At 49.3% G+C, this 22852-nt stretch overlaps 3 protein-coding genes and 1 pseudogene across 5 annotated transcripts in view; 1 reads left to right on the top strand and 3 right to left on the bottom strand.

Annotated features, from left to right (window-relative positions):
• Positions 1 to 1948, bottom strand: part of LOC308467290 (transducin-like enhancer protein 1) — a 47109-nt gene extending 45161 nt beyond the window's left edge. For both annotated transcript variants that reach the window (XM_080988863.1, XM_080988864.1), the window contains exon 1: positions 1833 to 1948. The gene's annotated coding sequence lies outside the window, so the exon portion shown is untranslated. The remainder of the gene's footprint in view (positions 1 to 1832) is intronic.
• Positions 1 to 12580, top strand: part of LOC308467456 (granzyme H-like) — a 175490-nt gene extending 162910 nt beyond the window's left edge. The window contains exon 6 of the transcript XR_013981182.1: positions 12525 to 12580. The gene's annotated coding sequence lies outside the window, so the exon portion shown is untranslated. The remainder of the gene's footprint in view (positions 1 to 12524) is intronic.
• Positions 7921 to 8733, bottom strand: LOC308467148 (annotated as a pseudogene). The gene has a single exon. The product of its transcript is annotated as an uncharacterized misc_RNA (transcript).
• A 42-nt stretch (positions 12581 to 12622) lies between the features above and the next one.
• The window catches only part of PLPP2 (phospholipid phosphatase 2), a 24561-nt gene continuing 14331 nt past the window's right edge, over positions 12623 to 22852 (bottom strand). The window contains exons 2-6 of the mRNA XM_080989194.1: positions 21886 to 22037; positions 18520 to 18797; positions 17529 to 17586; positions 16195 to 16371; positions 12623 to 13801 (exon numbers count right to left, since the gene is read on the bottom strand). Of these exons, the coding sequence (XP_080845320.1) occupies positions 13673 to 13801; positions 16195 to 16371; positions 17529 to 17586; positions 18520 to 18797; positions 21886 to 22037 (794 nt within the window). The 3' untranslated portion in view covers positions 12623 to 13672. The remainder of the gene's footprint in view (positions 13802 to 16194; positions 16372 to 17528; positions 17587 to 18519; positions 18798 to 21885; positions 22038 to 22852) is intronic.

The raw sequence follows: 22852 nt of genomic DNA, 5'->3' as shown, positions 1-22852 counted from the left end.
GCCCTGGACGCAGAATTGCAACCTCACCGGACCCTGCTTGGCTTTGCAAGGAGTGGGGATTGCGGGGAAGGACCATAAAAGGAAAGGGTTAATCAGGCCCTGTATTGGGAGAAATGGGGCACCCAGAGAGGAAGGGACGCTTTGGGGCACTGGATTTTGTTGTCGATCCCTTACAACTTAGATCAGCATACCTGGACTCCCTGGGCATCTTCGAACCCACTTGGGATTTTGGGGGGAATTTGTGGTCAGGCAAAGACTTGGGCCCCCTCTGTAAAGCAACCCCATTACATTCCCAACCAACCAGTAGTGTTGTCTGGTGCCCGGTTGGGACAGTCCCACTGGCCCTAATGTACGCCCAGATATAAGGTAAAGGGACCCTGGACCATTAGGTCCAGTCGTGGCCGACTCTGGGGTTGCGGCGCTCATCTCGCTTTATTGGCCGAGGGAGCCGGCGTACAGCTTCCGGGTCATGTGGCCAGCAGGACTAAGCCGCTTCTGGCGAACCAGAGCAGCGCACGGAAATGCCGTTTACCTTCCCGCCGGAGTGGTACCTATTTATCTACTTGCACTTTGACGTGGTTTCGAACTGCTAGGTTGGCAGGAGCAGGGACCGAGCAACAGGAGCTCACCCCGTCCATTGCGGGGATTCAAACCACTGACCTTCTGATCGGCAAGCCCTAGGCTCTGTGGTTTAACCCACAGCACCATCCACGTCCCAGATATATACACCCCCAATAGCCACCCAGATTTGCACGTTTGCTGTGTTTTTTATTCCCAATAAGTCTTTTCCGAATGGAGGCAGGAATATGCAGAATTCTGTCCCTTACAGGGAATCGAACCCACAACCTTGGCGTTTATCCGCACCGAGCTCTAACCGACTGAGCTATCTTTCCTTGCGGTTCACGCGCTAAATGACTCTTGGGGGGGCCCCTTTCCCACTCAAAAATAGGATCAGATCTCCAAACAGGGAAGATGCCCTTTTTGACACTTGCTTCCCTCTAACAGCGTGGGGGATAGGAATGCACTTTGCGCATGCTCAAGGGCAAGTGATGGGAATGCACTTTGCACATGCTCAAGGGCAGCCTCTTAATTCCTTCGGCTTGGGAGGGGGCAGCAAGGAAGGAAGGAGGTTAAGCAAAAGTTTAAAACCCTGGGTAGCAGTTGGCAGTGGTTGGTTTGGGGGGGTGGCTCCCAAGAAAAAATGAGCGCCCCCCCCCCCCCACAACTAGGTGGTCCTCATCCTCAGGGAAATACAGGTGACTTGGCAGGTGTGGGGGCAGAGAAGAGGGGGAAATAAAATAGACGCAAATGGGTATTTTTTTGGGGGGGGGAGGCAGAAATCAGCATAAAGCCCTAGGAAAGGACAATTAGACCACAACTAGGGAGAAAACTTCTCCCCCCCTCAACAACCCCCCCCCCAATGCTCTGCTTAAAGTAACCCCCCCATCAAGTTCTCCCCACCTCACCAAATGCCCCTTTTGAGTCTCTCTCTTTTTAACTGCCCAAGAAACTCTCATTAGCCTCCCCCCCCCCCCAAATAAAAGAAAAAGAAGAATAGATCCCATTTCCTCCTCTGGCGGCTTGCAGCCCTCCCTCTCACCGCGCCCCCCACCCTCGCCAAAATTCCACCCGCCCCCCCCACCCCGTCCTCATTTATGATCTCCCAGGCCGAACAAAAGGGTCTCCTTCTTTTTCTAGCAGGTAGGAAGAGAGAAGGGGGGTGGGGGGTGGGAATCAGACATGAGGAAAAGGCCCCTCCTGCCTTCTTCCTCTCGGCTAACGCCCCCCCCATCAAACCTCAGCCCCCCCCCCCCTCCGATAAAGGCACTCACCAAACCACTGCAAGCCAGGATCGGGCCCCCAGGAGCCTAGAAAGGTGGGTGGGTGGGACGCAGGCCCGTTGCCTTGAATGGGTGTGAGAACCCCCCCCCCCTCTCCCTCTCTTCCTCTCTCTCTTCCTCCCCCCCCCCGCCACCCCCCACACAGCAGCCTTGCGGGGGAGGGCGATCAATGAACGAGCGCCAAGCTCCACGTGGGGTCTGGCTGCTTCTCTTTCGCTACAGTCCGGCGCGCCGCAGCCAATCGGGAGGCAAGGATGGGGGGGGAAAGCGCTCGGTCCCCACGTGGGGTGGGGAGAGGGGGCTTGGGATTGGTCCGAAGCGGCCGCCCGTAGAAAATGTGTCAATCTGGAAGGACGCGGTGTAGCCAAGAGGCGGGGGAGGAGGGGGGAGTGTGGAGAGAGAAAGAGATTTTTTTTTTGGTTAACCCTTTCGGGGGACTGGGAGCGACGGGAGAGGAGAAAATTGGATTAACCCATAAAAGGCTGGAGGGGAAAAAGGTGGGAATGGGTTTAACCCTTCAAAGGGCCAGAGGAGGAGGAGAGGGAGATTTTTTCCCCTTAAGGGGTAACAGGGGAGAATGAGTTTTAACCCTTTAAAGGGGCAGAGGGTGTTGCTTAACCCTTAAAGAGCCAGTGAGGGAGAATGAGTTTTAACCCTTAAAAAGGCCAGAGGGTGTCGCTTAACCCTTAAAGGGCCAGTGAGGGAGAAGGAGTTTTAACCCTTAAAAGGGCCGAAGGGCGTCGCTTAAGAGGGAGAAGGAGTTTTAACCCTTAAAAGGGCCAAAGGGTGTCGCTTAACCCTTAAAGGGCCAGTGAGGGAGAATGAGTTTTAACCCTTAAAAGGGCCAGAGGGTGTCGCTTAACCCTTAAAGGGCCAGTGAGGGAGAATGAGTTTTAACCCTTAAAAGGGCCAGAGGGTGTCGCTTAACCCTTAAAGGGCCAGTGAGGGAGAATGAGTTTTAACGCTTAAAAGGGCCAGAGAGTGTCGCTTAACCCTTAAAGGGCCAGTGAGGGAGAATGAGTTTTAACCCTTAAAAAGGCCAGAGGGTGTCGCTTAACCCTTAAAGGGCTAGTGAGGGAGAATGAGTTTTAACCCTTTAAAGGGGCAGAGGGTGTCGCTTAACCCTTAAAGGGCCAGTGAGGGAGAATGAGTTTTAACCCTTAAAAAGGCCAGAGGGTGTCGCTTAACCCTTAAAGGGCCAGTGAGGGAGAATGAGTTTTAACCCTTAAAAGGGCCAGAGGGTGTTGCTTAACCCTTAAAGGGCCAGTGAGGGAGAATGAGTTTTAACCCTTAAAAAGGCCAGAGGGTGTCGCTTAACCCTTAAAGGGCTAGTGAGGGAGAATGAGTTTTAACGCTTAAAAGGGCCAGAGAGTGTCGCTTAACCCTTAAAGGGCCAGTGAGGGAGAATGAGTTTTAACCCTTAAAAGGGCCAGAGGGTGTCGCTTAACCCTTAAAGGGCTAGTGAGGGAGAAGGAGTTTTAACCCTTAAAAGGGCCAGAGGGTGTCGCTTAACCCTTAAAGGGCTAGTGAGGGAGAATGAGTTTTAACCCTTAAAAGGGCCAGAGAGTGTCGCTTAACCCTTAAAGGGCTAGTGAGGGAGAAGGAGTTTTAACCCTTAAAAGGGCCAGAGGGTGTCGCTTAACCCTTAAAGGGCCAGTGAGGGAGAATGAGTTTTAACCCTTAAAAAGGCCAGAGGGTGTCCCTTAACCCTTAAAGGGCCAGTGAGGGAGAAGGAGTTTTAACCCTTAAAAGGGCCAGAGGGTGTCGCTTAACCCTTAAAGGGCTAGTGAGGGAGAAGGAGTTTTAACCCTTAAAAGGGCCAGAGGGTGTCGCTTAACCCTTAAAGGGCCAGTGAGGGAGAATGAGTTTTAACCCTTAAAAGGGCCAAAGTGTGTCGCTTAACCCTTAAAGGTCTGGAGCAGGAGAAGAGGGGAGAATTGCTTTAACCCTTAAAAGCTTGGACAGAAATGGGGGGGGATTGGTTCAACACAATTGCGTTACCCTTTAAAAAGGCGGTGTTGTGTTGCTTAACCCTCAAACGACCTAGAAGGAGGAGGGAGAAAATTAACCCTTAAAAGGGCCAGAGAAGACAGGAGAGGGGTCGCTTAACCCTTCAAGGCCCGGAGGGGGGAGGGAATTAGTTCAACTACTACTACTACTACTACTACTACTACTATTATTATTATTAGAGCCTGATGAGAAGAGGGTGTTGTTTAACCCTTGAAGGACTGGAGGGGTGGGTTGATTTTCATGTGTTTGCAAACTGGGTTAACCCTTGACAGGACGAGAGCGGCACAATTAGTCTTTAAAAAAACAACACCCATCACGTATTAAGAAAATTCAGAAGGAATTTGGATTAAGGTCTGAACTGGGGGGGGGGGGGGTTGGATTAACCCTTGCAGCTCTGGAGCGCTGGCAGAATGATAATGGACTTAGTCCTTTAAAACCTTGCAGTGCTAAGGGGGGGGGGTATCAGTGGGGGGTGGGTGGGAAATTGGTTGAACCTTCAAAGGTCTGGGTGGGGGCGGGGGGCGGAATAATCCTTTAAAGGTCTGGAGAGCCGGGAGAGGAGAGATTAACCTTAACCGTTAAAGGACTGGGAGGGAGGGAAAAGGCTAACCCTCAAAAGGATTACAGCTCTGAAGAAGGGGGGGGCGCTATGTTGTTAACCCTTTAAAGGAAGTGAAGGGAGAGGGAGGGGAGGTTGTGATTAGGCACCTCCCCCCCCCTCCGCGTGCCTTTAAAACGACTCCAGCCAAAGGCAAAAATTCAACAGGTAGAATTCTCTGCCGTTTCAAGCGTTGTTGTCGCAGGAAACGCCTCGCCTGTTGAAGTCGCGCCTGGTTTTTGCAGGTCGTCATAGGGAGATTCAAGTAGAGACATCACCTTGCCAACAAAGGTCCGTCTAGTTCAAGCTATGGTTTTCCCAGTAGTGATGTATGGAAGGGAGAGCTGGACTATAAAGAAGGCTGATCGCCGAAGAATGGATGCTTTTGAATTCTGGTGCTGGAGGAGACTCTGGAGAGTCCCATGGACTGCAAGAAGAGCAAACCTCTCCATTCTGAAGGAAATCAGCCCTGAGTGCTCACTGGAAGGACAGATCCTGAAGCTGAGGTTCCAAGACTTTGGCCACCTCATGAGAAGAGAAGACTCCCTGGTAAAGACCCTGATTTTGGGAAAGATGGAGGGCACAAGGAGAAGGGGACGGCAGAGGACGAGATGGTGGGACAGTGTTCTCGAAGCTACCAGCATGAGTTTGACCAAACTGTGGGAGGCAGTGGAAGACAGGAGGGCCTGGCGTGCTCTGGTCCAGGGGGTCATGAAGTGGCAAGGTGATGTCTCTGCTTTTTAAGACGACAGCATTACATTTCTATGTATATACGAAGATATCTATTTTGCCACCAAGGGGAGGCCAATGACAGCCATTACAATGAATGGGGAGGGTGCCCGACTGTAGTGAACGGAGCGCTGCCCCACCAGTCTCGGCAGCAAAGTAAAACATGGAAATATAGGCTGTAAAAGCTTTAAAAGGTGCTCTTTCACGTGAGTTCCCTTAAAAAGTTTCTTTCCAAAGTTTCCGTCTTCCGCCACACGTTTGGTAAGTTAAAAAATGGTTTGCTCGCCAACTTCCCAAAGGTCAGACCCCTGTGCTTCAGAAAGTTGCACAGGCAGTAAGACCTAGTTCAGTTCCAAAGTGGTGAAAGTTCCTAAATTGTTGGTATTGGAACTCAAGAATGGCTTGTGAAAGCCATGCGGCCGAGCTGAAGCGACCAGCTCAAACTTTTTCACATGCTGAGCATAGCTGTCAACTTACAGATTTGACAATAAGGGACCAGCAGCCTCGAAAATAAGGGACCAGCAGCCAAAATAAGGGATTTTCCAAGCACAGGTATGTTCAACTTCTGAGCCCCTCCGAGCCAAAGGCAGAAAGCCCAGCCAGCAGCCAAACAAAGCCTCAAGCGGTGGTTCCCACAGCGCAGCAACCCGGCAAAGGGGATGCAGCAAGGAAAACCACCGTCACCTCTCCGCTGGGAAGCGCTGAGCAAAGGCGAGTCCCCAGGCAACGCGGCCGATTTGATTGGCACAAGGCATGCAAGCTCCACCCCCTAGTCGTTCTTAGACTCCTTATTGGGTGAGCAACGCAGCCAAGCAACACAGTTGGAGCCTCCCTCCTCCCTGGCCGGCAGGGAGGGAGGGAGAGGAGCTGCTTCCTTTGAAACCCAGGAAATTTAAGGGACATCATCAATAAGGGACAGCAGCAGGACACAGCGCTGGGATAAGGGACTTTCCCGCCAAATAAGGGACGGTTGACAGCTATGATGCTGAGCTTCTCCAGTAGACTGGGGGTGGGTGGGTGAACAATCGGCTTGCTTACCCATTTCCTCCCAGGGTGAGGGGAAGTGACCTAGGCTAAGCCTGGCAGCACAGCTTACTCTATGGTATTAACCCTTTGCTGTGTTAATTAGATTTAAACACGCTGCTGGTTATCCCACAATATCTCTGCATCTAAGCATACCACGCATGTCATTCCAGGTGCATTTTTGTGAAGGACGGAGAAAAAAAACATTGCCACCCCCCCCATTACTTCTAACCCTCCTAAACCCCCAGAACCGCATAGGGAAGCTAGTCGTTTGTCTTGTTCCGCATCAGTTCTAAGCTTCAAGTCCTCAAAGTGTATCCAAGATTTGGTGGCTATGTGTGATGCTGTCGGAGGGGTTTAGGATTTGGTTTTTAAATCAACTCAGTTAAACCGTCCTGATCTTTTATAACCTGTCCTATTTTATTGATCATAACATTCTTGTCTGCGTTTCTAGGCTAGAAGCTGTTCTGGTGACGCTTTCAAACCATGCTTTTTTGGGGGGGGCATTAAATTCCAAAAGAAATGCATCAGAACAAAATCAAACTAACTCCAAAGGAACCCTCCCTCTCCCCCAAATAAATAAATAAAAATAGCTTGGTCTGAATTTTGGTTGGGGAGAATTTGCCGGCGTGCCTGGAAAGTATTATTATAAACAGATTTGCCGCCTGGTTCTGAATATTGGAGAGCCGTTATCAGAAAGGGGTCTTCTGGTCCGATTTAGTGCTGAGTGGAAGCCAGGAGATAAATTTTGCTCAGTTGAGGTTACCTGTTCAGGTTACCTGCCAGCCACGCCCATTTTCAGGAGACACTATTTCATCCCTCTCTCCCATTTTCTTTTTATCCTTACCGATCAACGGCAGTTTATGCACATCAAACATGTTCATTGGTCTTTTGGGGGAGCGGGGAGTCCTTCCCCTCCCATCAGATTCCTTTTTTTAAAATCCCAATTTTCTACTTTTGCAAGCCTTGGGTTGCCCCCTGCCAAAAAAAAAAACACACCCTTCCAGTTCTGTAAGGAGCACTGGGATTTGCAAGAGCAGAGATGGCTCTATCCTTCCATTTCCAGCGTTTGCAAAAGCGAGAGATGGCGGAGAGTCGGTAATCAAATCCCTTCGATTTCTTGTCAAACCTTCCCGGTTGGCAGGTTTAAAACCCAGGGCAGACCTACAATGGAACTGCCTTGCCTCGCCCCCTCCCAGATTTCCCATTTAAATGACAAGACCTCCGTTTTAATTTTAATCCACACACACACACACACACACACACACACACACACACCCTTTTAAAACCGGCTCACACCAAAACTAATCCATGCTCAGGGAAGCAGATTTGAAAAGATTGGTTCTGACACATGGCAGGGAGGGCGGCTGTGCGAGGGGGGAGAGGCTAGACAGATTTTTCCTTATCCCTGGGTGCTGGGGTGGGGGGGGGTTTGCTGGCGGGCAGAGAGAAGCTTGCGTGTTTCCCAGTGGAGTCAAGTGCAACAGAGGCCATAGCTGACTTCTAAAGAGGGTGGGAAGAGGGTTGGGAGTTTGGGGGGTGGGGCTGCTGTTTTGAGCAAATGCAAAAAACAAACAAACCACACAACACAAGAAGTGACCTACATCTGTTCTCAGAGATGTGGGGAGGAGGGATGTTGTTGGAGGGAGGGGGGGATGATTGCAGGGGAGAAAACCCTGCAGGAATATATCTCTCTCTCTCTCTATATATATACTCTCTCTATATACATATCTGTTCACTCTCTCTCTCTCTCTTTCTCTCTCTCTTTTGTAGCTCTTCTTCTTCTTCCTCTTCTTCCTCTTCTTCCTCTTCTTCCTCTTCTTCCTCTTCCTCCTCTTCTTCTTCCTCCTCTTCTTCTTCCTCTTCTTCCTCTTCTTCTTCTTGTTCCTCCTCCTCCTCCTCCTCTTCTTCTTCTTCTTCTTCTTCTTCTTCTTCTTCTTCCTCTTCCTCTTCTTTCTCCTCTTCTTCTTGTTCCTCATCTTCTTCTTCCTCTTCTTCCTCCTCTTCTTCCTCTTCCTCTTCTTTCTCTTCTTCTTTTCTCCTCCTCCTCCTCCTCCTCTTCTTCTTCTTCTTCTTCTTCCTCTTCCTCTTCTTCTTCTTCTTCTTCTTCTTCTTCTTCTTCTTCTTCTTCTTCTTCTTCCTCTTCCTCTTCTTCTTCCCCTTCTTCTTCTTCTTCCTCTTCCTCTTCTTCCTCTTCCTCTTCTTCTTCTTCTTCTTCTTCCTCCTCCTCCCCCCTCCTCCTCTTCCTCTTCTTCCTCCTCTTCTTCCTCCTCTTCTTTGGCGATCCCTCGTAGCCGAGTAAGATTGTCTTCCATAAACATGGTTTTAACATTGAGTCCATAAGTGATTGTGGAGGCCAATTCTGGATCCACACGTCCTTCCACAGTGGGGACATAGGTTTCTGGGTGGGAGTTGATCCCGGTGAGGGTTTGCCAAGCGTGCCTTCCTCTTAGCACGTTTCTCCCTTGCATCCTGAGTTCGAGTGTCTTCAAAGCCCATGACATCTTTGGTAAAGGCTGTTCCCCAACTGGAGCGCTCGCAGGCCAGTGTTTCCCAGTTGTCAGTGATTATACTACAGTTTTAAAGATCTGGTTCGCCAGAAGCGGCTTAGTCCTGCTGGCCACATGACCCGGAAGCTGTACGCCCGCTCCCTCGGCCAATAAAGTGAGATGAGCACCGCAACCCCAGAGTCGGCCACGACTGGACCTAATGGTCAGGGGTTCCTTCACCGCTGACACTCCATTCTTTCCGCGTCAATTCCAGATACGCACAAAATTCTCTTTCCCCCAGCAAACAGCGAAAATCTAATTAACACATGCATTTTGCTGATTTTATTTTGCTGCTAGGTTGTAGTGTTTTTTGTTTTTATTTTGGAAAACGCAACCTCCATCTCTCTGCCACGTTCCTTGCAATTTGGATGGTGCTTTTTCTCGTTTGCGCTTTTGATTTTACAGTTATAATGTAATTTTTTAAAAAGCAAAACAAAAAAAACCAACAACCCTGGAATCTGGGAGATTTCGGCTACCCAGCCCGGCTGCTGATAGAAAATTGGGAGTCCTAAGTAAAACACACGCTGCCGTTTTACCTGGCCAGATCCTGGCAGGAAGTCCCATTGCCCCTGGTGGGCCTTACTCCCGAGTAGACACCTACAGGGCTGCCTTGGCAATGCACCTCTTTGATTAGAAATTTGGGCAAAGCTGCCATTTGTGGATATGATCCTGTCTGCGACAATTTCTGGAGACAGATGGGACCTGGGACTTTATTGACCCACCCTCGCCTGCCATCTGACAGGTTCCTGGTTAAGGGACGGGGCTCCAGGGATGAACAACTTCTCCCCCTCCATCTAAATAGGAGCTGGCACCCTCAATTTGAGTCTTAAGGAGCAAGAGGCAGCAGGAATTCTCTCTAGGTAGATAATATTTCCCCCCCATCTGTCTTCTCTTATGGAGCTATTTTAGCAGTGGTCATATTGCCCTCTACAGTCCTTGTTGGGAACAGCGGGTGGTTCCTTGTGCTGTGTTCATATACAGTGGTACCTCGGGTTACAGACGCTTCAGGTTACAGACTCCGCTAACCCAGAAATAGTGCTTCAGGTTAAGAACTTTGCTTCAGGATGAGAACAGAAATCGTGCTCCGGCGGCGCGGCGGCAGTGGGAGGCCCCATTAGCTAAAGTGGTGCTTCGGGTTAAGAACAGTTTCAGGTTAAGAACGGACCTCTGGAATGAATTAAGTACTTAACCAGAGGTACCACTGTACAGTGGTACCTTGGTTTTCAAACTTAATCCGTTCCGGAAGTCCGTTCCAAAACCAAAGCGTTCCAAAACCGAGGCGCGCTTTCCCATAGGAAGTAATGCAAAACGGATTGATCCGTTCCAGGCTTTTAAAAACAACCCCTAAAACAGCAATTGAACATGAATTTCAGTATCGAACGAGACCATTGATCCATAAAATGAAAGCAATAAACACTGTACTGCAGTCACACAACCAATCAATCGGTAGCTGAACTGGGTTCCACACAGTCACAAAAACAAAACGAAAAAGGGCCACCAAAACAGAAACGCAAAATAAATAGCAAAGACAGACAGACCTCAGAGTAACACTCAAAGCGGAGCATGTTTGGCTTCTATAAAAAGTTCGCAAACTGGAACACTTACTTCCGGGTTTCCAGTGTTTGGGTTCCAAGGCGTTTGAGAACCAAGGTATCACTGTATTTGGGCATTTTCAACACACCATAGGTCTACTAAAAAGGGATAAAGGTAAAGGGACCCCTGACCGTTAGGTCCAGTCATGGCCGACTCTGGGGTTGCGGCGCTCATCTCGCTTTACTGGCCAAGGGAGCCAGCGTACAGCTTCCGGGTCATGTGGCCAGCAGGACTAAGCCGCTTCTGGCGAACCAGAGCAGCGGATGGAAACGCCGTCTACCTTCCCGCCGGAGTGGTACCTATTTATCTACTTGCACTTTGACGTGCTTTCGAACTGCTAGGTTGGCAGAAGCAGGGACCGAGCAACGGGAGCTCACCGTGTCGCGGGGATTCGAACCACCAACCTTCTGATCGGCAAGTCCTAGGCTCTGTGGTTTAACCCACAGCGCCACCCGCGCCCCCCCCAAAAGGGATATTTTGTTGTTATTATTACCTCGCAGGGTTGTTGTGGGCAATCAATTGGGGTGGGGGAAAGAAAATCGTGTGCTCCGGCTCCTCAAAGTAAAACGTACGTTTGGAAACACAATACTATATAACATTATATAAATAGTGTAAGAGGCATATTTCAGTCTGAGGGCCATATTTCCTCCCAGACAGCCTTCCGGGGGCCGCACCCCGTTGTGTGGGTGGGGCTTGTGGCAAAAGCGGGCGGGGCAATGGATGCAAATTTTAACCCCTGCCAATCCAGCCATGGGAAAGTCACAGGGACACAGCCAGCTCCATCTTTTTACCCAGGCAAGCAAGAGGGGAGGACCCAGGGCAGACAATCACACAAGGTGGGTGTGGCCTGTGGGAGAGGGCGTGGCCTATGGGAGAGGGTGTGGCTTGGGGGAAGTCCCACGGGCCACACAGATAGGCTTAGGCAGCTGCTACTCTGCATCCGGGGCTGAGACTTGGGAGAAAATTGCTGACAATTCGCGCTGACTTGAGAATTTGCATTACGGGGTTGGGCTGGATGACCTTTGGGAGCCCCATTCAACTCAAAAGTTCGTTTCAGCCAAACTTGCCAGATCCCTTATCTGACGAATGTCTGCACCAATGCCAGGAGTTTAAAATCCCCGCTGCCTGAAACTCACAGGAATTCACGTCCCAGTGCCATTATCCTTTGCTCTTTATTAGTAAGTCATGACCAAAACATCTCCGTTAATGGAGCGGTTGTTATAAAGCCATCGAGGGGAAATAATGCACGGGTTTTCCCTCCAGGCCACCGGCAAAAGAGCCTGAATCAGCCATTCCTGAAGGGTGACGTGGATCTTTTTAAAAAAAAAAAATGGGAGAATTTGGAAAGAGATGTTGAAGAAGAAACGAGAGGCTCTGGGACAGAGGCGACTGCTCACAAATATTCCACATTTGGTAGTGTTTTGACTGTTCCTTTCGCTGCCGATTGTGTTTGTATACAGTGCTACCTCAGGTTACATACGCTTCAGGTTACATACGCTTCAGGTTACAGACTCCGCTAACCCAGAAATAGTGCTTCAGGTTAAGAACTTTGCTTCAGGGTGAGAACAGAAATCGTGCTCCAGCGGCGCGGCAGCAGCGGGAGGCCCCATTAGCTAAAGTGGTGCTTCAGGTTAAGAACAGTTTCAGGTTAAGTACGGACCTCCGGAACGAATTAAGTACTTAACCCGAGGTACCACTGTACATGTGTATTTTTGTGTGTGTATGTACACATGAGGATAGCCAAATCTGTGCATTTCAGTTTCAGTTTCTTGATTCCTTCCAGTCACCCCACTGAGATTTTTGTGTGTGTGTGCTTTTTTTAAAGTTAGTAACGTGGGTGGCGCTGTGGTTAAACCACAGAGCCTAGGGCTTGCCGATCAGAAGGTCAGCGGTTCGAATCCCCGCAATGACGGGGTGAGCTCCCATTGCTCTGTCCCAGCTCCTGCCAACCTAGCAGTTCGAAAGCACGCTGGCGCAAGTAGATAGTCGCCTTTGACTGGACTTAACCATTCAGGGGTCCTTTGCCTTTGCCTTGCCTACAATTCTGTGATCTAGGGTGGGCGGAAGAAGCCAAGAACAAACTGAGCTAGGCAGAAAATTATTCCTGAGCTTGCTGGAATTGCTGTTTTGCGTGGCCGTTTCCTAGCCTAACCACAGAGCCTAGGACTTGCCGATCAGAAGGTCGGCGGTTCGAATCCCCGTGACGGGGTGAGCTCCCATTGCTAGGTCCCTGCTCCTACCCACCCAAGCAGACACAACTAAACAACAACAACTCAGGATCTCTGCAAGATTTTTCTCTGCTTTATTGAATTCTCCTCTTATTTCATCAGCACAAAACCAGGGCTTGGAATTTGCCATTTGGCCAAGCCGTCACGGGCCGAAGAGGTCCACTTATTCCTGTTCCCCTTTTACCTGTTGCCAACTTGTTTGCTGAAGGCCCCATTGGTGCCTCTCAACTTGCTTGCATGCCAGCCCACCATCCTTTTGCCCCCCCAGATAATGGGCCCCGATCCGGTTACTCAGAAACTCTGTGCCAAAAACTCCGTGTGTGCAGGTAGTGCGGAGGAGAGCCTTAAGGGAATGGTGTGGTTTTTTTGCCAGCGTGGACCCTATCACTCTTTTCTGCCGGTGTGTTTGGGTTGCCAACTTACCAGGAGGGAGAGAATTTAAGCACCCTTTTGGCGCCTGTGCTTTTGAAACGGCTGCTCAGGTCTGCCGTCGGACTTTTGCATAGCATGGAGAACCAATCAACCCCCCGGGATGTTTGGGTTGCCAACTTACCGGGGGGGAGAGAATTTAAGCGTCCTTCTGGCACCTGTGCTTTTTAAACGGTTGCTCGGGTCTGCTGTCGGACTTTCGCATAGCATGGGGAACCAACCACCCACCCCGCTAAAAATCTGCAGGCCAGGATTCTGTTAACGGCAGAAGAGGACGGACAATTCGTAGAGGGGATAGTGGCAACCACAATGCAACCCCAATCCTGGGATTCCTGCGATAAAAGAACTCAAAAAGGCAACTTCTGCAAGAAGTTAAAGAGTCCGTTTCCTGCCTTTCCCAGATTCTTTTTTTCTTTTTGGGGGGGGGCGTGCAGCAATCTTAGAGGTGCAAAATACATCGTGCAGTTATAACGGGCATCGCTGCCTCCGAGCAAACGATGAAAAATAAAAAATAAAAATGGACCGAGGGGGAAATGTCCAGCACAAGATCTCCATCGCCGCGCAAGTTCAAAAGCAAAAGGCTTTTCGGAAAGGAGGAAGGCGATTTCGGACAAGCGGCGGAAGCGAGTCTTTCTGCCCCCCGGAAAAAGAGACACGACTTCAGGCAAAAGTTCAGGCCGCGTCTTCGTAGGTGTAATGGTTCCGATCCGGCTCGCTGAGGGGCATGTTGGGCTTGTGAGCGGGGTCTTCAGCGCATAGGGACGGGGGACGGTGCTTGAAGAAGTCAGAGACGTAGCGGACCTGGAGAGACGGGAAATTAATAATAATAATAATAATAATAATAATAATAATAATAATTTATTATTTGTACCCCGCCCATCTGGCTGGGTTTCCCCAGCCACTCTGGATGGCTTCCACAGAGACCAAAAATACACTAAAATGTCACACATTAAAAACTTCCCTGAACAGGGCTGCCTTAAGATGCCTTCTGAATGTCAGGTAGTTGTTTATCTCTTTGACATCTGATGGGAGGGCGTTCCACAGGGTGGGCGCCACTACCGAGAAGGCCCTCTGCCTGGTTCCCTGTAGCCTCACTTCTCGCAATGAGGGAACCGCCAGAAGGCCCTCAGAGCTGGACCTCAGCATCCGGGTAGAACGATGGGGGTGGAGACGCTCCTTCAGGGATACTGGGCCGTTTAGGGCTTTAAAGGTCAGCACCAACACTTTGAATTGTGCTCGGAAACGTACTGGGAGCCAATGTAGGTCTTTCAAGACTGGTGTTATGTGGTCTCGGCGGCCGCTCCCAGTCACCAGTCTAGCTGCCGCATTCTGGATTAGTTGTAGTTTCCGGGTAACTTTCAAAGGTAGCCCCACGTAGAGCACATGGCAGTAGTCCAAGCGGGAGATAACCAGAGCATGCACCACTATGGCCAGACAGTCTGCGGGTAGGTAGGGACTCATCCTGCATACCAGATGGAGCTGATAAACAGCTGCCCTGGATACAGAATTGACCTGTGCCTCCATGGCCGCTGTGAGTCCAAAATGACCCCCAGGCTGCGCATCTGGTCCTTCAGGGGCACAGTTACCCCATTCAGGACCAGGGAGTCCTCCACACCTGCCTGCCCCCTGTCCCCCAAAAACAGTCCTTCGGTCTTGTCAGGATTCAACCTCAATTAAGCACCGCGTTTGCAGGATAAATCCCAGCGCTGGCCCTCACAAGAGGCAGAGCTAGGCGGCTGCCTCGGGCGGCAAATATTGAGGGGCCAACAGCGAAAAGGGACTGGGAGGAGGCAGTGAAACCCCTTAGGGAATCCGTCCCGCCAGCCCCCGGACAGAGGGCGCATTCAGACACAGTGAATATTGCCTCGCACGTTACAACGCTGGTTGTCAGCACAGGACCCCGGTGCTCAGGGGTCTGCAATGGTTGCTGATCTGCGGCCGGTCTGAGCTCAAGGTGTTACTATATAAAACACATACACACACCCATCTTGGGACCAGTTTACCTGCGAGATTGCCTTGCCCCACAGGAACCCACTTAAATCGCTCTGTTTGGTGGAATTGGCCCTGCTTAAACGTGCTGCCGTGGCATGCGGGTGGCAATGTGGGTTAAACCACAGAGCCTAGGACTTGCCGATCAGAAGGTCGGCGGTTCGAATCCCCGCAATGACGGGGTGAGCTCCCGTTGCTCGGTCCCTGCTCCTGCCAACCTAGCAGTTTGAAAGCACGTCAAAGTGCAAGTAGATAAATAGGTACCACTCCGGCAGGTTCCGTGCGCTGCTCTGGTTCCCCAGAAGCGGCTTAGTCATACTGGCCACATTGGAAGCTGTACGCTGGCTCCCACGACCAGTAAAGCGAGATGAGCTCTGCAACCCCAGAGTCGGCCACGACTGGACCTAATGGTCAGGGGTACCTTTACCTCTAAACGTGCCGCCATACCCCCTGTTCCGTGTTTGTAAGAACTTGACTTTGCAACTCTCTGCCTATAGACATCAAGCAGCTGGCTGCCTTTGCTGGACTTGTTCCGGCGCCTGCTAATATAAACTGTCCCTGACTCTGACGATGTTTAGAAAGCGGAGGCCATTTTAATCCATTTCAGTATTTTTGCATGTTTCCTCATTTTACCTTTAAACAACTTTGAGGTTTTCTGTGTGTGTTTTGTTTTGTTTCTTTTTACAATCAAACAATATACAGTGCTACCTCGGGTTACATACGCTTCAGGTTACATATGCTTCAGGTTACAGACTCTGCTAACCCAGAAACAGTGCTTCAGGTTAAGAACTTTGCTTCAGGATGAGAACAGAAATTGTGCTCCGGTGGCGTGGCAGCAGCAGGAGGCCCCATCAGCTAAAGCGGTGCTTCAGGTTAAGAACAGTTTCAGGTTAAGTACGGACCTCCGGAACGAATTAAGTACATAACCTGAGGTACCACTGTATATATTTTATGAAATGAAGACCACGAACAGTGACATCACGGAATGTTCGCAGGCATTCCAGCCAATCGGAAGCAGGAACAGAACCGCAAGGGGACTAATTTAGGAGCTGTGTGTTAGGGAGAGAGTGGGCGAAGGCAGGACGGCACCCGGCCGGGATTCGAACTCGGTTCTATGCACCCCCAGCCTGGCAGGGCCCGGGGGGGGCCCCCCGATGGACTATGCCCCCTTCCCACCTCAGCCCCGCCCCCCGACAGAGACTTACGATGAGGATAGCAATTAGCATTCCTTGCAGGAGCCCCAGCAACACGTCGCTCCAGTGATGTTTATAGTCCGAGACCCGGGTGTAGCCCACAAAGATGGCGAAGGAGATGAGGAAGAACTGGATGGTAGGGCGAACCAGGCGTGCCCATCGACCAACCAGGCGTGCTTGGACGTAGAGCTGGAAAGAGAGAACGAGAGAGAGGAAGGATTGGCTGCGGAGCAGATTTCTGACCTGCAAAAAGGGTCTGCTGCCTTTCTTCTTGAAAGACCTGCATTGGCTCCCAGTACTTTTCCGAGCGCAATTTAAAGTGTTGGTGTTGACCTTTAAAGCCCTAAACGGCCCAGTATACCTGAAGGAGCATCTCCACCCCCATCGTCCAGCCCGGACACTGAGGTCCAGCACTGAGGGCCTTCTGGTGGTTCCCACCCTGCGAGAAGTGAGGCTACAGGGAAACAGGCACAGGGCCTTGTCGGTGGTGGCACCGGCCCTATGGAACGCCCTCCCACCAGATGTCAAAGAGAAAAAGAACTACCAAACTTTCAGAGACATCTGAAGGCAGCCCTGTTTAGGGAAGCTTTTAATGTTTAATAGGTTACTGTATTTTAGTGTTTTGTTGGAAGCCGCCCAGAGTAGCTGGGGAAACGAAGCCAGATGGGCGGGGTATAAATAATAAATTATTATTATTATACCTTTAGTGCCAGCATATAGAGTTTACATGTTCTTTTATGTTAGCATTCAGAACCAGGATGGCATAACGGTTTGGGGGTTGGACTCTGACCTGGGTAAGACCATGAAGCTCACTGGGTGATCTCGGGCCAGTCACTGCCTCAGCCCAGTATCCCTGAAGGAGCGTCTCCGCCCCCATCGTTCAGCCCAGACACCGGGGTCCATCTCCGAGGGCCTTCTGGCAGTTCCCTCCCTGCGAGAAGCGAGGTTACAGGGAACCAGGCAGAGGGCCTTCTCAGTAGTGGTGCCCTCCCTGTGGAACGCCCTCCCACCAGATGTCAAGGAAATAAACAGCTATCTGACTTTTAGAAGACATCTGAAGGCAGCCCTGTTTAGGGAAGTTTTTAATGGTTGATGTTTTATCGCTTTATTATTATTATTATTATTATTATTATTATTATTCTGTTGGGAGCTGCCCAGGGTGGCTGGGGAAACCTAGCCAGATGGGCGCGGTATAAATAATAAATTATGACGATGATGTCTTAACCCAAACTCCCCTGTTTCATCTGGAGATGGTAAGGATCGAACCCAGAACCTTCTGGGTTCAAAGCAAGCCTTCTGCCACTGAGCAAAGTTTCCAAAAGTCGGGAAACAAACGGCACACTTACTGCTAGGAACATCATGCAGTACATTCCAAATGAGGAGTGTCCGGAATAGAAAGATAACCTAGGAGGAAAAAAAAGAGAGAGATTACAAATAATAATAATAAAATAAACACATCTTCGGGTTCTAAAAGTCATTGGCTGGCAACTGTTCTTAGGATGGATCTACACACATGAAAAACCCCACTATAAATAAGTCAGAAATCAAATCACCATCACAAAAGGTGGGGAAAAACACTATGTAAAATCGCACAGAAACGTTTTCTGCTCTATTGCGCCATCTGGTGTTGCACGTTTGTAACGCATTCAAAACGTTGTTTTATGACTAATGTTGTTGTCGTTTAGTCGTTTAGTCATGCCCGACTCTTTGTGACCCCTTGGACCAGAGCACGCCAGGCCCTCCTGTCTTCCACTGCCTCCCGCAGTTTGGCCAAACTCATGCTGGTATCTTTGAGAACACTGTCCCACCATCTTGTCCTCTGCCGTCCCCTTCTCCTTGTGCCCTCCATCTTTCCCAACATCAGGGTCTTTTCCAGGGAGTCTTCTCTTCTCATGAGGTGGCCAAAGTCTTGGATCCTCAGCTTCAGGATCTGTCCTTCCAGTGAGCACTCAGGGCTGATTTCCTTCAGAATGGAGAGGTTTGATCTTCTTGCAGTCCATGGGACTCTCAAGAGTCTCCTCCAGCACCAGAATTCAAAAGGATCAATTCTTCGGCCATCAGCCTTCTTTATGGTCCAGCTCTCACTTCCATACATCACTACTGGGAAAACCATGGCTTTAACTATACGGACCTTTGTTGGCAAGGTGATGTCTCTGCTTTTGAAGATGCTGTCTAGGTTGGTTGGTGTTGGTGTTCTTAAATCTCAATAAAAAGCATTTGAATGGGGAAAAAAAGAAACTGTTAACTTGACCACTCCACTCAGCCTGGCAGTGCCCGCTCTGGAGCAGCTGCCAAGATATCGAGTCCGTCTGCCCAGCCTACTCCTTCCCCCCTTACCTGGACTCCGTGATGTCTTTGGCATTGCCCTGGCAGATGTCTTCCAGCTGGACATAAACCGAACAGTTGACTTTCGACCAATCGGGATTGCAGACCGCCAGGAAGTTGGGCCTCAGGCGCCCAATCATGTACTTCGCCAGGTCTGTCAGCGATTGGCTGATGGCGCCGCCAAACAGAAAGGTCCCCACCACCTTGTATAGGGCGGCCAGGTAATTGTTGAACTTGGAGCGCGAGTACAGGCGCTCAGTGTAGACGAGGTATGCCTCACCGGCAGAAATCTACAAACGGATATATATATAGGAATCATAAAAGTGTAGAGTTGGGACACTGAGGGTCAGCTAGTTCAACCCCCTGCAGCGCAGTTATCTTTTTACCCCAAGTGGGATTCGAACTCGCAGCCCCAAGATTAAGCCTCATGCTCTACCAACTGAGCTATTGAGAGAGACCTAAATTAGTCATGTGCCTTCATTTTAAGGGGATTAATGGACCTAGGGTGGATCTACACACGGGGGGTAACGCTATAAATAAGTAAGAAATTAAATCGTTTTAACAGAAGGGGGAAAATCACTATGGAAAATCGCACAGAATTTTCTTTTGCTCTCTGGCGCCATCTGGTGTTGCATGTTTATAACGCATTCAAAACACTGTTTCTTTTTTTTTTTTCCTCCTAATTTAGCTGAGTCCCTAAATTAGTCATGTCCATTGACTTCAATGGGCCAGGCTCTGAGTTCGACGAAGATTGGATGCAGCGTTCAGCGAAGCTCACGGAATGAAAGAGGTTTTTTTATAAATGAAACCTCCATATTTGAAAAAGAGCTTTAGAGAATAAAACAAAATTACTCTCGAGAATGTACAAATCAATACTAGAATGGTATACAAAAGATGAGCAGGTTAAATCAGTAATGATACACTGGGTGAGAGATTTTGGGTATAGCATTAAATTTACAGCATGGGAGAAGTTATGGAACTGGGATTTAAAATTTACAGCGTGTTACACACTGAAAAAAAACTATGAAAATGATGTGCTGTTGGTATGTAACTCCTAGTAAATAAGCAAAAATGTATAAAACAGGGTCAAATGTATGCAGGAATGTAAGGAAAAAGAAGGCACCTGTCATCATATGTGGTGGAAATGTAAGGTAGTAAAAGAATTTTGGGGAATGATATATAACGAGTTGAAAAAAATGTTTAAAATAATTTTTTTTTTTTTTTTTAAATTTAAAGATTATTTACAAAAATTTTACAAGTTATATGAATGTTAAGAACTCGCATGATTAGGGAAATTCAGCTCCAGCAATAAGATTAAGGTATGGGAAACTAAGTGATATAAAGGAAGGACAAATGTTTAAAAGAATACTATATATGTTATTAGTGTAAATTGAAAATAAGTATTTGAAACGTAAACCATAAGTATTTGAAAGAACAAAAGAATGTACGAAATAAGGTCATAATTTGCTGAAAAATTTTATTGTAAAGAACGCACGGTGAGGGAGACGTGGGGAAGTCCGGTTGGTTATGAAAAAATGCTTTGAAAGGATGGTTTTTTTCTTTTTCTTTTTCTTTTTTGTTATTTCTTTGTACAACTGACTTTGTATTTCTATTTGGAAAAAAAAAGCAATAAAAAATATTTAAAAAAAAAAAAAAGAAAAAAATGTTTAAAATAACCTTTTCTAAAAAAACACACACCTGAAGCCTTCCTTTTAGGAATTCTAGGCGTCGAAATCCCAAAGGAGCAGGAATATGATTTATGTATGCGACCACAGCTGCACAGATGTTACTGGCCCAGAGAAGAATGGCAGATCAAGTTGATGGATTGTGCCAGGTTTCCTCAACCTCTGCCCTCCAGATGTTTTTGGCCTACAACTCCCATGATCCCTAGCTAGCAGGACCAGTGGTCGGGGATGATGGGAACTGTAGTCTCAAAACATCTGGAGGGCCGAGGTTGAGGAAGCCTGGATTATGCCGGACTGGCAAAAATGACCAGAAGAATCAGAAATCAGGAAGACCAAAACTTTAATAAGGAATGTGGAAAGTTTATAACTTATCTTAAGAACAATTATAAGCGGTTAAAATTGTTAGCAGGATCAGAATAACGCTTGTAGTTTAATGGTGAATTTTGGACATAATGGAGATGTAAAAGATTTGGATTATCATAAAAGGTGCAGAAGGAAATGATTGACAACAGTACCCACAAAGGGGAGGAGAGAAGTCCAGGAGATTCTGTGGAATCTTGTTTCTATGTTGTATGTTGGATAAGGTAAAGGTAAAGGGACCCCTGACCATTAGGTCCAGTCGTGGCCGACTCTGAGGTTGCGGCGCTCATCTCGCTTTATTGGCTGAGGGAGCCGGCGTACAGCTTCCGGGTCATGTGGCCAGCAGGACTAAGCCGCTTCTGGCAAACCAGAGCAGCGCACGGAAACGCTGTTTACCTTCCCGCCAGAGTGTTACCTATTTATCTACTTGCACTTTGACATGCTTTCGAACTGCTAGGTGGGCAGGAGCAGGGACCGAGCAACGGGAGCTCACCTCGCTGCGGGGATTCGAACCGCCGACCTTCTGATCGGCAAGTCCTAGGCTCTGTGGTTTAACCCACAGCGCCACCCATGTCCCGTGTATGTTGGGTATGTGACTGTAAAACTTTGATTTGAAAACCAGACTGTCTTGCCAGAGTGGTGCATGCTCTGGTTATCTCCCGCTTGGACTACTGCAATGCACTCTACGTGGGGTTGCCTTTGAAGGTGACCTGGAAACTACAACTAATCCAGAATGCGGCAGCTAGACTGGTGACTGGGAGCGGCCGCCGAGACCACATAACACCGGTCTTGAAAGACCTACACTGGCTCCCAGTACGTTTCTGAGCACAATTCAAAGTGTTGGTGTTGACCTTGAAAGCCCTCAAGGCCTCGGTCCAGTATACCTGAAGGAGCGTCTCCACCCACATTGTTCTGCCCGGACACTGAGGTCCATCTCCGAGGGCCTTCTGGTGGTTCCCTCCCTGCGAGAAGTGAGGTTACAGGGAACCAGGCAGAGGGCCTTCTCGGTGGTGGCACCCACCCTGTGGAATGCCCTCCCATCAGATGTCAAAGAGAAAAACAACTACCAGACTTTTAGAAGACATCTGAAGGCAGCCCTGTTTAGGGAAGCTTTTAATGTCTAATGGGTTATTGTATTTTAATATTCTGTTGAAAGCCACCCAGAGTGGCTGGGGGGACCCAGCCAGATGGGCGGGGTATAAATATATTTTAATTTTCTTTTAAAGAAGAAGCTCGCAGAAGGAGCTTTGGGGTCCTCAGCCTCGCAGGGCTGTTGTAAGGATTCAAGAGTGAGAGCCGTCCCCCCTGCTATCGCAACCACCGCTTTCCTTACAATGAGAACGGTGCACGGAATCGTCACGCCGGCCATCGCTCCGTGGGTGATGGTGTCTGCCTTGTAGGGATAGCGGATGGAGGTGTCTTCGCAATAGAAGCCCCTCTTGTAGGGGGAGTTCACCAGCGTCAGGATGATGAACGGCAGGGAGGCTGGAGGTGGGGAGAAGAAAAAGACTGTGAGGAGGAGTAAGCCGGCAGAAATCACACCGTGCAAGTTTATTACAGTCATAAGGGACCCCTGACCATTAGGTCCAGTCGTGGCCGACTCTGGGGTTGTGGCGCTCATCTCGCTTTATTGGCCGAGGGAGCCGGCGTACAGCTTCCGGGTCATGTGGCCAGCAGGACTAAGCCGCTTCTGGCGAACCAGAGCAGCGCACAGAAACGCCGTTTACCTTCCCGCCAGAGCGGTACCTATTTATCTACTTGCACTTTGATGTGCTTTCGAACTGCTAGGTGGGCAGGAGCAGGGACCGAGCAACGGGAGCTAACCCCGTTGCGGAGATTCGAACCGCCGACCTTATGATCGGTAAGTCCTAGGCTCTGTGGTTTACAGTCATACCTCAGGAAAAATACGCTTCAGGTTGAGTGCATTCGGGTTGTGCTCTGCGGCGATCCGGAAGTAACGGAGCATGTTACTTCTGGCTTTCGCCGCTCGCGCATGCGCAGACGGTCAAAATGTTGCGTCTTACGTTATGTTCAGGATGCAAACGGGGCTCCGGAACAGATCCCGTTCACATCTGGAGGCACCACGGTACAGTGGTACCTCGGGTTAAGTACTTAATTCGTTTCGGAGGTCCGTTCTTAACCTGAAACTGTTCTTAACCTGAAGCCCCACTTTAGCTAATGGGGCCTCCCACTGCCGCTGCGCGATTTCTGTTCTCATCCTGATGCAAAGTTCTTAACCCAAGAAACTATTTCTGGGTTAGCGGAGTCTGTAACCTGAAGCGTATGTAACCCGAGGTACC

The sequence above is a fragment of the Podarcis pityusensis genome, assembly GCF_964106645.2.
Source record: "Podarcis pityusensis genome assembly, chromosome: 18".
NCBI classification, from domain to species: Eukaryota; Metazoa; Chordata; class Lepidosauria; order Squamata; family Lacertidae; genus Podarcis; species Podarcis pityusensis.
The sequence above is the reverse complement of the archived record's forward strand: the minus strand, read 5'-3'. Positions and strand labels throughout refer to the sequence as shown.